We start from the raw sequence: 16,282 nt of genomic DNA on the forward strand, positions 1-16,282 counted from the left end.
GGAGAATTTCTACAGAACTAGTTTCCTGGGAAATGCCAAATACTCCCATCATTTCCGTCTGTATAACCTCAAAGGCAAGACTCCACGCCTGGATTTGCTACGCTTTTTAAAGATGAAAGGCCCAGGAAAAGGCTAAAAAATTACAGTCAGCAATAATGTGATACGAAAGAAATGAATGCTGCGTGAACTCAGTGTATCCCAAAGACAGAGCTATGTGCTGGTTGGAAGCAAATTTCTCCTCTTTTAGAAAAACAAGGACTAATGGCCTTTACAACCACATCTCCTTGGGGAAATTGGGAAAACAAGAGGGGAGATGCTCTTATTCCCAAATCTGGGTAAAATTATCTGCTTGTTTTTAATGGATTTTAAATAGGGACCATTCACTGTCATAAATGTGCATTGTTTTTGTTGTGCTCTTCTCTCTTATTCTCCCCTTCCCCTCAAAACTACCTGGTTGAGTGAGTGTATCTGGAAAATACATGTCCCAGGTGGAAAAGTGGAAAGCAGACGTCTTTCCTCCCCTTTACAAACTGCTGGCAAACAGGGCAGAGAGCTCTGTTGATGCAGAACAAAATCAGCTGAGATAAACTGATGCTGTCGTTTCTGACAGTAGCTTAAAAAAAAAAAACAAACACACACACACAGTTGTAAAACATAAATTTCATAAAATACATTCCAGAAAGTAACTTGTGTTTGTAACTGTTTTACATAGACCTGTAAGCTGATGCATAGCAACCACCTTTGGAAGATTCTTTTGAAAATAGGAAAATTACTTCAAGTTATCACATTGAGCTAGGCTATTTGTACTGAACTGTCATCTGCTTGTAGGCAGAATACCAAAGGTTTCTGTGTCAAATACAAATAAAGAATGAAGAAGCAGTTCCTGTCTCAAAGAACACAACGTCTAACTTTTATTTCCAACTTCTGATAACGTCTGTCAGTGCCAGTGTATGAATTGAGGGCAATTCAGTAAAATCATGATAAAAGATGCTCCTTGCATGAGAGCTCTCTGCTGAAAGATGCTGGTGGATGAAAAAAGAGGAAGGTTCAGTGACCGTAAACCCAAAGTCCATGTTTCCTGATATAACTCAAAGCGTAGAAATTCTTCACTATTCACTCCCACCCCCATCTGTCCTCAGTGCCTTAAGCCAATTTTTTTTTTTCACCCAGAATCACTTTTAAAGTCTATTTGTTCTCCCTTCTCTTTGGGAGTTTCTTTCCATCATTTTCTTTTGGAGCATGTTCATTCACAGTTTCTTCTTCTCCAATGGTGCAAATTAAGCATAGCTGTGGCAGAGTTAAGAGAGCGGCACCAATTTGCACCAGTGAATGATTTGGGTTTGCTGAATTAAAAACAAAGATGAGCTTGTCAGCTTTCCAGCCCATCTCCCCGCCACTACAGGATTGTCCTCCATAATGCATTTGCTAGTACTTTCCCCAGTTTAATTTTAAATGGCTTGAGCTCTCTCCATGTCCCTTGAGAGATTTCCTTGCCAAGTAGTAGAACTCACCATTATGAAATTTATTCTGCCATTTCATTAATTTTTCTTTTTTCTTTTTTCTTTTTTTCCCCCTTTTTGCTAATAGCTACATGCTCTTGGACAAGGCATGCCTGAAGTTCTTCCCAAGCCCCTACCAGCCATGTTTTCACCTCAGCACTCACAGCTTAACCATGTTTCTTTGCAAAGAGACGTCTTTCCCAATCTGAATTGCCTTTCTCTGATTTCATTACTGCAAAGCACCAACGACACGGTGCTTTGCAATCCTTTTGAGCTGAGATTAGTGCACAGCTTAATAACTGCTCCATCCTCTCCGAAAGCATCAGGGATTTGATTTGATCACTGGAAAATAAATGTATATTGCTGAAGCCGAACAGCACAAGGACAAGGCATGGGTTCAAACTTCAGCATGGAGATGTGTCATGGAAGGTCATGTGGGGGATTAGGAAAAGGTTCTTCACCAGAGGGTGGTCGACATGGAACAGGCTCCCCAGGGCAGTGGGCACAGTCCCGAGCTGCCAGAATTCAAGGAGCATTTGGATACCGCTCTCAGGCATAGGGTTTGAATTTTGGGTGGTCCTGTGTAGGGCCAGGAGTTGGACTCAATGATCCCTGTGGGTCCCTTCCAACTCGGGATATTCTATCATTGTAGGAAAATAGTTAACCACAGGCTCGGAGCTCTCATTTAAGAGCAGTCAGTTTCTGTGCATTGCTTAAATCTGAAACAAACACTTTAATCCTGTGCTAGGTCAAAGCTTGAAGGGGAGGCTGCCTCCTCCTGAGACGTCTTTTCCTTTGCTGATCCCTGTGACCTTTCCTTCCAGAGCCCAGTTTGGAAGCAACTCCCTCCGCCTGCCTCTCTCCTCTCTCCTCTTTCTCCCCTCTCATGTGTGCTCCTTTCCTCCTCTCTCCAGGTGATATGCACGCTGGTGGCGGCTTTCTTGCACTTCTTCTTCCTCTCCTCTTTCTGCTGGGTGCTGACCGAGGCCTGGCAGTCCTACATGGCCGTGACGGGTCGGTTACGGAACCGCATCATCCGCAAGCGCTTCTTGTGTCTCGGATGGGGTGAGGATTGTGGGTCTACATAGAAGCTCCATTGGGCCAGGGGAGAGAAAAAAAAAAAGCATTGTTCCATCCCAGCATGAAGGGCAAAGAGTATTCCGGATTGATGCTGTGCAAAAAGCTTAGTTTGATGCCCTTAGGTGTGTCAAAAAGGGCTCAGATGGTTGAAAATGAGCAAAAGCCAAAAGCTGCTAGCTCCACCCAAGGGCAGCATGAAGGAGATGAGCTGGGAAGGGGCTGTGTGTTCCAAGAGCATGGTGGGGCTGGGGGGTTTCTCCTGGCTCTGAGTCTCTTCCCTGCTTTCTCTTTTATTTTTCTCTCACTGTCTCCTTCCGTGTGCGACCCGGGGAGAAGCAAGCTCTGAAATGCTGTCTCCATGGTAGCAGGGCCTTTCATAGACAAATAAACTATGAGACCAGTGCAGATGCTTGTAACTAATTTTCCTCCCTCTGCCTCTTCCGTATGTTTAATTTATTAGCTTTAAATGATGCATTCTGTAGCTGAAAACAAATGCAAACCCGTAACCTGGGCTCTCAAAGCAACAAGAAGCTTGTGTTTGAAAGGAGTGACTGAACAAAAAGTTGCTCAAAAGCAAGCAGAGGAAAAAAGAGAGAATCAGAGAGCACTGTGCTTCTAAGCTGTATTTTTGGCTCATTTCACTACTGAAGTCGAGCATTTTGCCCCAGGCAAGATATTTCCAATGGTTATGAAGGGCCCTGATGTGATTTATTCTTGCACATCAAGAGCCATCCTCCTTCCAGCACCTGCATCTCTTTAAGTTTTGCTTAGGAAACATAACAAATGGTGGGACTGAAATACAGGGTTTGTGTGTAGCAAGCCCGTCACCACACACACGCAAAACACAGGCTGTGTGTGCTTTTTTGTGCTTGTGCATATGTTCCAATGCAAACACTGCATGTATGTATGACTCAAGGAACATCAGGGATACCAAATGCAAAAGACTGATAGCTTCTCTAGGTAATAAAGGTAATAAACAGGGATGTTTTCTTCTATCTGATTTATAAATACTGGGACAGATGGGAGTGTTAGCCGAGGGAATTTTGGATGAGCGACATTCATAATTGTAATTTGTACAGATTTAAGGGGAAAAAAAAAGCCTGCGTGTGTAGGAGCATAATTTGCACTGTTAGTAAAATGTAGCTATTCCTGGGCTAGGATGCGCTGGATGATAAATGGTGCATAATAACCGTTTGGAATAGGTTAGGACACAAAGTGAAGAACACTCTCACCTATTAAGGCAGCAAGGGAATTTCTGGTATTTAGCATCCTGCTAGACTTCAGCTATAGTGCTGGGATTAATGGCACCTCTAAGAGGGCAGAGGACGAAAATAAGATTTAAAGAGCATAATCTGAAATAATTATCACAGTCAATGGGCTGATGGTTGAACTAGATGATCTCACTGGTCTTTTTGAACCTTAATGATTCTGTGAATTCACGTTGTAATGGGCTGATCCTCCGCCCTCTTCCCCCTCTGCTTATTAACATTTTTCCAAGCTCCTATTGGAGAACTTTGCCAAGTTCTCAGCTGTAGCTCATTGAAGCTGCTGTGGTTTTCATCAGCAGTGAGGTTTACTCCCAGTTTCCTGTTCTCCTCGTGTGTGCGATTTTGCCTTTTCAGAAAAGAGTTTTTTTAGCAATTAGAAAAATTTCAAGTTGTTTAGACATGCAAACTGTTCCCTAGAAACAATTCAATTGGCACATTTAGTCCCAGTGAAGAAGAAACAGTTTGGTTAGTCTACTTATGACCATGCCGTTGTTTCAATTGGATTTTTAATGTTGCCCTGGCTGAGGCTCTGAGAGGGTCTTCAGTTGTTTGTAACAGTTATGGCTTTGGTAGTCATTATTATCAAATGAACTCTTTCTAATGGGATGTGGTGATCTCGTTACATGATTCTCCTGCTGGCCTGACGGAAAAAAATCTTTAAATCAGGTTTTCCATGCATTTATTTGGAATTATGACTGTAGCACTCACTTTCTACACAAACCCCTCCAAATTTGGCCATTGACTGTGCAGCATGAGTGACTGCACAAAGGTCTGATACAGAGCGCACACAGCGTATGGCACAGTCCAGTTAGAAATAGCTTTCTTTCAAATAGTTAAGAATACATTAAAAGTTTATTGGAAATATTTGGATGCATCTATTTTAAGCTAATCGCATCCCAAGGCAAAGGATACAGCAGTCCTCACTGCTCTGCTCATTGGCTTAGCTACCATCGTGTAGCTCCCCTCTCCGATAAATGCAGCTCGTACATCTGATGAGTTCACAGCCTGAGTGTGCACTTCTGCATAATTATCACGTCTAAGAGAAGTACTTTGTGAGGAACAAGTTGCTATTTTGGGCAGTCTTAGCCGACATTCTTCCTTCTGGAGCTTCACGCATCATGTTCCACTCTTTAAAAAGCCCTTTCCTTTATGACTTCTTTGTGTGCATGCCATGGGATGCCACCCTGATGTCATTACAGTGAATACCATGCAGGTTATATGTCCAGAGTATCCAGATGAGTTGTGAAGAAAGCTCAGCAAAATGGAAGATAGTTATTGCAGAACTTTCTTAAAAAGAGACATGTTGAAGCCCCCCTGCTCAGTGGCTTTGGACTGCTCAAGCATGAGCTGTGCTTGGATGTCTCATATGGGAAGAGAAACTCTTCTCTTTATGATAACTTTCGAATTGGAACAGGCTGCTTAGGGAATCAGTGAAGTCCTCATCCCTGGAGGTGTTCACAAGCTGTGGAGTTGTGGCACTTAGGGACATGATTTAGTGGGCATGATGATGATGGGTTGATGGTTGGACTAGATGATCTCAATGCTCTTTTCCAACCTAAATGATTCTATGAAATTCTTTCTCTCCCAGACTGCTCAGCCTTAACACCTCCCATCTATCTGCTGACCCTCACAGTTAATCAACTTTGCATTGATCTGTATTGCTGAGTAATCACCCTGTCAGCAGAGTTGTTTGGATACTGTGTCTGGACAGCCCTACAGACTACAGCATCTTCTACAGCTGCCTGCTATGACCTCTATAGCACACAAATTAGGGTCTTGTCAAGAAGCACTAATCCTAGCTGGCTACTGAGCCTGCTAATTCCTAATGGTATTTGCTCATCTTTAGCACTGAGACAGCTTAATGCATTGTATTACAAGTAGTACGACTATAAAAAGCCACACAGAACCCTCCGTAGCTGAAGAACCAGATGTTCCCAGACCACACCCAGACATTTTTATAGGGAAAGGAAAGAGCTGGGATGGGGATCATGAATCAGAGAAGTACTCAATCTCCTCTGTAGATCCTAGAGCAGTTTACCAGGCAGGAACAGTAAGGATAAGTAGGCTGTTAGCAGGATACAACATCTTTTATAAGTTCAAAATGCCTAGGCATTCAGAAACTCAGTCATGTCAGTAGTTTTAAGTTTCAGTCCAGCATTTCACCATAACCAGCAGGTTTTTGTTCTATTTCTTCCTTACCATCTTCTTTTTTTTTTTTTTTTTTTTTTTTGAGATTTTAGCATTGTGATTGAGGACATAGCTTCACCCCCTTATGAACCTGAAATGAGACCACATGCTGGTATTGTTAGCTCATGACATCCTGAAGATAAATTGCACACCATGAGCTTCAAATAGCCCCCAAGGCACAAACTACTCATCCTTTGTAGCACTCATAATGAAGTGTGCCCTCTTTCCAAGGTGGCTGTTTTTTCTTAGTTTATTCCCTTTTTGGATGCAAAAGGGGAGCAGCTCTCTGGCATAAAGTAAGTACCCTGGTTTGCAGAAAAACCTGATGTTCAGATGCTTCTTTCCATTGTGCTTCAGAGGGACTTGCTCTATTATCATAGAGTCATAGAATCATAGAACGGCTGGAGTTGGAAGGGGCCTCAAGGATCATCAAGTTCCAACCCTGTGCCACAGGCAGGGACACCAACCTCCAGATCTGGTACCAGACCAGGTTGCCCAGGGCTCATCCAACCTGGTCTTGGACAGAGCATCCACAGTATGAAGGGATATAGGTGGATAGGGGGAACCCTGTTCCCATTTCCTGCTCTGTCTCATCTGGAGCAAGATTTGAACCCGAGTTGTTCACATATTATGTTAAGAGCAAACATAGCTTTTAATCTCTGCCATGCTAGTTCTTTTGGGTTAAGTGGTGCCTAAATATTCTACCCCCGAGAAATGTCCTGATATATTCCTGGCTGTTCTGCATCCATAAGAAAAAAATAAATGAATTTTATGCATCTGCATGTACTATCATTCCCCGCACAACTGCTGAGACCACAGCAGGATACGAGCTGATTACAGCTGACAGCATTAACTTCATTAGCAGACGTAACAAAGGTTCATGCTTCTGGCTCTGAAGGTCCTGAATTCAGACTCTGCCAAAGGCCCAGGCTTGGACAGATGGTGCTAGAATAACACACGGAGAAATGGGGTATATTAAGTGGTTGAGTTGGAGCAGAGCTGCACATATGTTAAAATAACCAATTTTCTCTTGTTTCATTTTCCATAGGGCTCCCCGCCTTGGTGGTTGCCATTTCTGTGGGATTTACTAAAGCCAAGGGGTACGGCACCGTGAACTAGTGAGTAATGGGGCTCTTCTTCCTCTTTTCTTCCTGTCTCACCTTCCATTGTTTTGTCAGAAAAAAAAAGTCACTGGCCTGCAGGAACAAAGGTAGGAGCTAAATTCTCACGTGCTGCCCATGGAAGTAGGAATGATAGGAGCAGAGGGAGCCTTCTGGCATCCTCAATCCATCAGTTCATCTGGATGCTGTGCACTTTCCTCATCCCTGCCCGAATGTTCAGGGGAAACCTTAGGATAACAAAGTCTCCAGAGGAGGACTTACTGTGTGACTAGAAGCAACCCTCTTAGTTCAGTCTGAGGAAGAGGGACATTTGCACCATGAAGATGAGAATGCCAACAGTCAGCATGCATCATCTCTAATAGAATACCAGCAGGGACTAGGTTCTGACTGAAAACTGTGTACTCCTTTATAAACAAATTCATAGGAACTGGTCAAATGAATAGCATGGTGGGGATGGGTTGGTTAGACTAGATGATCTTGGAGGTCTTTTCCAACCTTCACGACTAGATGACTCTATGATATATTACATCATTTTGATCTGAGTATGCAGAGACAGTATTATTTTTTTTTAGAGAAAATTGGGAATACTTAAAGTTTTGGGTGCTTAAAAAGGAAATAATAGCTTTTGTGTTTGTCTCCTTAATGGATTGCTTGATCAAACACAGGTTTTTGAAATAGCTTAACACAGTTTTAGGCACCAGAACGAGGGTGAGTTCTGAATTTGTGTTTGCTCAGTCCCACTAGAAGCAGCTCAGAATTTGTCTTTAAAGATTTTTTTCTTCTCTTACTGCTTTTCTCTCTCCTCTCCTCTCCTCTCCTCTCCTCTCCTCTCCTCTCCTCTCCTCTCCTCTCCTCTCCTCTCCTCTCCTCTCCTCTCCTCTCCTCTCCTCTCCTCTCCTCTCCTCTCCTCTCCTCTCCTCTCCTCTCCTCTCCTCTCCTCTCCTCTCCTCTCCTCTCCTCTCCTCTCCTCGTCCCCCCTCCCCTGCCCTCCTCTCCCCTCTCCTCCCCTCTCCTAAATCAGGCCCCCTCCCTACCCCTGTTCATCATTGTCCAGAGCCTTGCTGGCCTGTGCTTTGCATCACATACAAACAACCTTTAAGAAATGCTGGAGATGTTGTCAGCAACAGATGAGGGTTCAGTATGCCCACTTAGAAAATGTCAAGGAGAATCCCTGCTCTTTTTGAATCTCTACCAGACCCCAAATACCGTTTCTAATTCCTATCTATTTGCTGCTTCTGGGATTCTCCTCCATCCAAGTCCAGGAGCTCAGTTTATAAAGAGGAGGCACTGAAGTAATGGATGGAAGCTCCAAATATTTCTGCTTTCTTTCCTGTGAATAGACTGGTGTGAACTGCTGCAAAAAGCTTGGTAGATCTTTTCCCATGAATGCAGCACCGGTCAGCATATGACAACACAATACAACACAAAAGAGCCTTGGGAGGAAGGAGGAAATGTGCAGATGATTACTCCCTGTCTCACTGTCCTGAATGGTGTATGCCAGCACCTCCTGCACCAGAACAAAGTCTCCCAACCTGCAGCAACAAGGGTGTCAAAACATAACAAAACCTGCCAGGCTCCTTTGATCTCAGATTGGCACATCAACGAGGTGTCCCACAAGCTGTGCACTGACTTTCCTTCATTCCCACGGTACACAGGTTTAGTGGGCAATATTGATAGTAAGTGTACAGTTGTTCTGGTTGATCCTAGAGGTCTTTTCCAACTTTAATGACTCTGTGATTAACTAGAGCAGCTCCTCCTTTTGCTGCCAGTCTTCTGACTTCTTTTAGCCCTTCAATTTCTGTTTCTCCTCGCATCCAGGGGCTGGCTGCTGCCTTCCTCTCTGCCTGTATGGCTGGCTGGCTGGCTGCCCAGGAATGGCAGGGGATTCTGTGCTCCCAGCAGGAGCCACAGACTCAGGAACACAATTTCTTAGCCCTGCTGTCAGGGTGCTTGTCACTGAAATAAGAAAGTATCTCAGGCATTACGTTGTGCTCCCACACTGCTCCTTTCCCAGCCAGCTTGTCCATTCCTCTCCTCTGCAAGTCCCTGTGATTCATCAGCCATGACTGCTGCAGGCTTCCTGAGATGCTCAGTGAATTCACATGTGCACTCAGCTCTCATCCATTGGATAAACCTTCCTGATACATGCTGTGTCCCTCATGCCATGATGTGCAGAATACAAGTGCAGGAAACAGCCTCCAGACAGACATTTGTAGCACTAGCACCTTGTTGCGATTCCTGCTGTTGGCTTTACCAAGAGCCATCTCAGAGTGAACTCAAACCCAGCGCTGCCCCAAGCAGCATGCATGTCCCTGCAGGCCCCTGTTAAGCAGTCCCTCCATGCTACAAGGCACACACAGGCACATGCTGCTTCTCCAGGCTGGTTCATGAGCAGCTTTGCACCTGAACTTCATATCTGTAAAACATGAAGCAAAGATCAGTAGACCAAGACACAGGGTGACCCTACACTGCAGCATGCTTTTCCTTTTTTTTCCTCTTCAGGAGACATAAAAGCTCTCTTATACTGATGCGTTTGTTTTACCTTTCCTCTAGAAAGAAGTCAGTATTACATATCAGTAATTTGAGAGGTGAACTTGAAAACTTGAGGTTGTTCAGACAGAGAAATCAGATTTAACACTGTCTAATGCTAAAGATAAACAGAATACAGAATAGAATCTTGTTCCAGGATTATTTTGGTTTCTGACCACTGCAGAAGGGTGTGTTGTCGTTGCAAAACTTGGATCTGGAGAACAGAGGCTCTTTAACTGTTTAACTAGTATAGGGGTTGCAGAGGGCATTTCATATGGGCAGTAATAGACCTTCAAGCTTTCATTTTGCTGAACAAAACAGAAGACATTAGCCTTAACATCGGTAACTAAAGGGACAAGAGCTAACATGGTAGCCCACAAAGGGCTTTACATTGTCATTCAAAAATTCTTCCAACCCTACTTCATCCAGCTTTGTCCTGGTCATTGTAGCTATTCTAGGATGCATGTAGCTATGGGATGAAGCTATTCTGTAATGATGATGGACAAGTGAGCAGCAATCTGGAATCCTGTTCCACTGAGACATGGTAGCACTTGAAGGGTTGACCGTGTCTCCAAGATACATTGCAGGGAGGTCAGAGGCTGCTCTAAGCATGGGAAGACCAGAGATAACGATAACACTTCAGCTGGCCAGGTTGGACACCAATTTTTAAGTAGAAAAGGGGGATTCAAATTAAAAATTAAATAGATACTGGAGGTCTCTGGTGTTTGGTGAGTGGTAATTCTCCATATGACATTCAGCCAGAAGCCTGTATAGTTCAGGACTCTTCTTCTGGGGGGCTTCGAACTCTCCATCTACAGTGAGTGCAGGCGGAGAAGAGGATTTTTCCTTTTTCTCAGCTGAACTGTCTTTGAAAGGAGATTTCGTAGTTGTTTGGAGAGGACTTAGGGGAAGGGTACAGGCTGTTCTTCCAGTCTCAAAGAAGGTCTCAAATCTTTAGGCTGAATGAGTAAAATCATAGACTCATAGAAAGGTTTGAGTTGGAAGGGGCCTTAAAGATCATCTAGTTCCAACCTCTCACCATCAGTAGAGATACCTTCCACTAGACCTGGTTGCTCGGGGTCCCTGTGCAGTCAGGCAGCCTGTTCCAGTGCCTCACCACCTTCATAGTGAAGAATTTCTTCCTAATATCTAATCTAAATCTCCCCTCTTTTAGTTCAAAACCATTGTCCCTGCTCTATTGCTATACTTTCTGATAGATACCCTTTCCAGCTTTCCTTTAGGTACTGGTAGGCCACTTTGAGGTCTCCTCAAAGTCTTAACTATTTCAGGTTAAGCAACTCCAACTTTCCCAGCTTGTTTTCATAGGAGAGGTGCTGTATACCTTGAGTATCCTTGTGGCTTTCCCTGGACTCACCAGACATTAACAAATGCCCTTTAACCAGTACTCCAGAGAGTCACTCTGGATCTCTAAATCTTGAATTGAGCAACTGAGGTTGTGCTACTGGTAGCTGGAAATTCATATCCTTCCCCCCCAAGAGAGCTCACAGGAGATGTCATCAAAGAGCAGCACCAGGAAACAGCAAATTTTCAGGTGTCCTTTTGTGTCATTGCATCAGGGCTTTGGTGACCCACAGGTATCTCAGTAACTTTTTTTGTTGATCTCTAAATACTGGTGGGATACTCCTGAATGCCAGCTGTAGTCTTAGCTGTATAAGCATGTTGGCTGTTGCACTGTGGGTGCGTAATTTTCTTCATGATCAAGGTGAGAGCTGTTGCAAGCAGAGCTGTATGGTGTAGTCAGGAAGGTCTTGTTGGAAGTCAGTGCTTTGCAGGACCAGGGCAAAAACCCTCCATCTCACACCTTTGTCATAGCAAATAGGTGGTGACTAGGGAGGTGGTGGATGGAATATCTCCCGTCCCTGGATATATTCAAAGTCAGGCTGGGCAGGGCTCTGAGCACCCTGATCTAGCTGTAGATGTCGCTATTCATTGCAGGGGATTTGAACTAGATGACCTTTAAAGGTCCCTTCCAACTCAAACAATTATAATACACAAAACAATCAGATGTGTGGTGAAGAGGTCTTTGGTATTGGACTCAAGAGCTACTGCCAATCTGGGAAGCACTGCTTGGAAATGGTAGTTGATCATTGTTAAACCACTCACTCACTTTCTTCCAATGGTAATTTTGTTTAAGAGATCTCCAAAGAGATCCCTTGGCAAGTACTCTTTAGTGAAAAGCAAACATTTTTGTGCCTTGAAAGGACAAGGATAAAAGTGTCTCAACTAGACTAGCATGTTACTGGAGTTGGCTGTCAGTTCTCCTTCTCAAATAGCACTTCTTCCTTTCTTTGCTGTCAGCCACCACCTCTGACAGTTTTGGAAGGAAACACTTTGATTACATGCTGTGACAGGGAGATCAGACAGTCAGAAAGGATAAGGGCCAGTGCTTGGTGATGTGTGAACCCAACTTCAGAAAGCCCAAGGAGGGGGGAGAGGGGCTGCCAGGGACCTGGTGGGAATAAAAGCCCTCATTTTGCCATGTCCTCATCGCTAGCTGGAGTGCAGGACTGTCTGCTCCCTTCTTCAAGGGAGCTGTCTCTTTCCCTTCTACTTGGAAGGGTTCCTGGGAAAAATATTCTTAAAGCTAGGATTAAACACTGAAGCAAAAGATCTGGGGGCAAGCACAGCAATTTGGGAGCCCACCTGGTTCTCCCTCTGTCCTGTCCTTGTGTTCATGAAGAGTTTCAGTCATCACTGCCCTCCAACACTTCATTCCCGTTTCCTCCCTCCATGCCTGATTATTCATTTTATTACTGCAACTGCTCAGATGATGTCTCACAGAGCAACTTGTTATCAGGAAGAAATCAGAATTGATTAAATTAACATGTGATAGCTTTAATTTAGAAATAAACAAGATTCAGGACTTGGAGAAAGTCAGAATGTCCTGCTTTCAATTTTTAATTTACAATGCTTTGTTTTTTGGTTTTTTTTTCCCCAAAAAATGTTCTGAGTTCTAAGGTGAAAAATAACATAGTTGGAAGTCAGATCTGATACAAAAACAATTGAAGATGATCAACAAAACCGAAATGTTTCCAAAAAGGCTTTGTTTCCTGAGAGAAGTCTGAAAGGCAGTGCTTCTTTTGATTCAGAATGAAATGATATTGCTGAGAGTACAAACACATAAATGAATCACTGCAGGGTTAGCTGGTTTAAGAGCTTTGAGGAAGTCCTTGTTCCATTGTGGTTGCCTGCTCTTATCCATTGGTAAATGCATGGTACTTTACTGTTGAAACAGGATTACTCCATTGCACATTTACTCCAGGGTACTGCCATGTCTCAGCATGTGAACTTTCCATGGCGTTGCTGACACAGTGTAAATTCTCATCTTCTCTTGCTCTAAGGTACCTAGTTTAAGTACCCATAATCTAAATTGCTGCATTCCCCATGAAATGGAAATCCAGCTCCAGTGCTGATTTAACTGTTCATGACTGTCACAGAATCACAGAATGGTTGAGGTTGGAAGGGACATTTGGAGGTCAAGCAGGGACACCTATAGGAAGTTGCCCAGGACAATGTACAGGTGGATTTTGAAGATCTCTAAGGAGGGAAACTCCACCACCTCTCTAGGCAACCTCCTTTGTCACCTTCACAATGAAAGTGTCTCCTTAAAAAAACCTTTTCCTTCCTGTTTTTGTGTTCAAACATGAAAATCCCCATTGTCTACCTGGCCATCCTGTCATGCTCAGCTGGTGAGGAACAGAGATTTCTCCTATCTCTATGTTTTTCTTTACAGCGGGTTTGTCAGTGTGGGGATTTCAGGGCACAGTGAAATTTGCATGTGGATGTGTATAGTGCAGTAGGATTTCCATGGAGACTCCTGGAGCATGTTTATAGTGTTAATCTGAGAGATGGGAGGTCTCCATTTGATCTAGGTGCATTGATTGCATGATTCTATGATTCTGTGATTATTCAAGTGGTGAAAGTCTGGGCAGTGCAGTCAGTGGAGTTCAATGAAAAACTCTTTTGGATCTCCACTGAAGAGAAATGTCATCAAGGCCTACTGGATTCCATGATAGGCACTGACATGACAGACATCAGTACTTAGTGAGAAGATCCCCTTGGGCTGTGTAGGCACCAGGCAGATTAGGAGGCTAAATTCCACAGAAAGTCAATGGAGAAAAGGGAAATTTGATAGTGATAGGACAAGGAGGAATGGCTTGAAATGAAAAGAGGGGAGGTTTAGGTTAGATATTACGAGGAAAATCTTTATTCAGAGGGTGGTGAGTCACTGGCACAGGATACCCAGAGAAGTTGTGGATTCCCCATCTCTGGAGGTGTTCAAGTCTGGGTTGAATGGAACCATGGGCAGCCTGATCTGGAAGGTGACAACCCTTCCCACAGCAGGGAGTTTGGAACTAGATGAAGATCCCTTCCAACCCAAGCCATTCTATGATTCTCACTCAGGCTGTGTGATGTGAGGGAGGAGCAACATGTTGGTTTCCAGAGGAGGCATGGCAATACCTCACTTTCAGCTTAAGAACATCCACTTAAGCAGCGCAGTGAATTCCTACCTTACTGCTGAGCTGTGAAATTTCCCCATGGCAGCAAGCCCAAAGGGAGGATCCAGGAGCAGAAATGTACCGTGTTTCTGGACCTGAGTTCCCTATGGTTAGCAAATGAACAAATCTGCTCTTTTGCCTGAGCAAGCATGACAAGAGAATTATCTTGCTCACAAAGTAATGCCATAGCTTCCAGCAGGACCTGGTCTGAAACAGAGCATCGCATGAATTTTGCATGCATTCCTCTGTCAACAATCAAATGGTAATCAAACATGGCTCTGCAGGCAGACCCCCAGGCAACTGGGCCTTTGTGCAAGTACAGGAGAAATGAAAAGCAAAACTTGCTTGATGTAAATTCTGAGACTTTTTTTTACCATGGAGTATCAGCTCTTGAGATCAACTCCACAGGCAAAAGAAGGCAGCAAATCATGCATCTTTTTGTTGGTGGTGCTAGCTACCGAGTAATTTTCTTTTCTTTCTTACTTTTCCAGCTGCTGGCTGTCATTAGAGGGAGGTCTTCTCTACGCCTTCGTGGGACCAGCTGCTGCTGTTGTTTTGGTATTTGAACTTGGCTGAAATCATTTTTTCTCTTTCTTTTATTTTTATTTTTATTTTAATTTTATAAGACTTTCCTGATTCTTTCAACCCAAGGGTGTCCCTCTCTGTTTCTACTCCTGTTTTTAATAACTTTCTCCTTCAGGAAGAAAACACAGAGTATTAGAAGCCAGCAATTTGGGTTGGGTTTAACTCTGAAATACAGTGTACCTCAGCAATCAGCTTTCTACCTCTGCCCTCTCTGAAGTCCCATAGATATCTGGATAAAGCTTTACCTTTTTGTCGACCTATCTAGATGGAAGTGCAGAATGGTGGTGGAAAACTCTGACATTAACTCCTTCAGAATCTGCTGTTACTGACTGCTCTTAGACCAAGTTGGGTCTCCACAGACAACATTTATTCTTCCTTTGTCCCAGATGCCCGTGGAATTTGAGTAGCTTCCTTGCTCTCAAGTGAAATGGAAGTCTTTAAAAAACTATGCTGAGGGGATCCTTTATGGCTCCAAAAAATATGTTTGATTCTTGTTCTAAGAAATGGTGTGGTTCAAGCAGGCATTCATAAACTCTGTCCCACTGCCTCCTGTTAGGCAGTAGTCTGTCCTCCTGTCCCCTATCCCTTGTCTCTAGCCCAACACCAAAGCCTGTCTCAGTCAGTTAGTGTCTGAGTTGAAGGTGTCACTCAAGTGATGACAGACCTTTCATCAAGCTTCTTCCCTGCTGTTGAAGCCTCTCTGATCATGAGAAATCTTGACTGTCAGGGTTCAAAGACTTTGTAAACTGCTGGTCCCTTTAGGAAATCCCTTCTACAGCAATTGCAGACACATTTAATGACACCTGTAGACCCGTCTAAGTGGAAGTCTGTTTTTTCTCTCCAACCCAATGTTTTATCCAGTGGAGGAGCTGTATGGTCTCTAAGTCTCATGTGCCCTGGAGCCAAAGGAATGGAATTGTCGACATTTGCAATTTCTTTTTTGGATCCGTTTTTTATTTCAAGCAGTGCTGAGGGGGATAACTGCCCTGTAGCAGGAGCAGGCTTACAGGAGAATAGCTACACAAAACTTCTTGCTGTCTCTATTCTTACTACTGTCACTGCACATCAAGCCACTTTGGTGTCATCGTGACGTCAAAGAAACAAGTCATAAGTTACCCCTCTTCTACAACAAAGCAAAGCTTTTCTCTCTTAGGGTCTTTCTTTAGCAGGGATACAACACACAGCTGAGCCTTTGGATAGCCATGAGCAAAGAGTGGGAATATGCAGATGTACGTGCTAGCCAGTCATTAGATTTCTGTAGGCATGTGATAGTTGGATTTTGTTCGGCAGTGTTGCTGACAGGCTTAGAATCTTCCTTATTGCTGGAATAATTGACAGCAGCATTAAGTGGCTTAGTGTTTTCAGATGAACTACCTCGTTGCTCAACAACATAATAACAGATAGCTCTGGCTCAGTGGCTTCATTGTTCAATAGATAGCAGTGATTAGGAGGGAGTGAACTATTGTAGTGCCCAGAGAAAGAGCAGCGAGTCT

General features: G+C 43.8%; 1 protein-coding gene across 5 annotated transcripts in view; it reads left to right on the plus strand.

The window, feature by feature from the left end:
* The window catches only part of ADGRB1 (adhesion G protein-coupled receptor B1), an 86,986-nt gene that overhangs the window by 28,016 nt on the left and 42,688 nt on the right, over positions 1-16,282 (plus strand). For all 5 annotated transcript variants that reach the window (XM_040695023.2, XM_040695024.2, XM_040695033.2 and 2 more), the window contains 3 exons: positions 2,414-2,564; positions 7,083-7,152; positions 14,696-14,762. In XM_040695023.2, the coding sequence (XP_040550957.1) occupies positions 2,414-2,564; positions 7,083-7,152; positions 14,696-14,762 (288 nt within the window). The remainder of the gene's footprint in view (positions 1-2,413; positions 2,565-7,082; positions 7,153-14,695; positions 14,763-16,282) is intronic.

The sequence above is a fragment of the Gallus gallus genome, chromosome 2, assembly GCF_016699485.2.
Source record: "Gallus gallus isolate bGalGal1 chromosome 2, bGalGal1.mat.broiler.GRCg7b, whole genome shotgun sequence".
Lineage (NCBI taxonomy): Eukaryota > Metazoa > Chordata > Aves > Galliformes > Phasianidae > Gallus > Gallus gallus.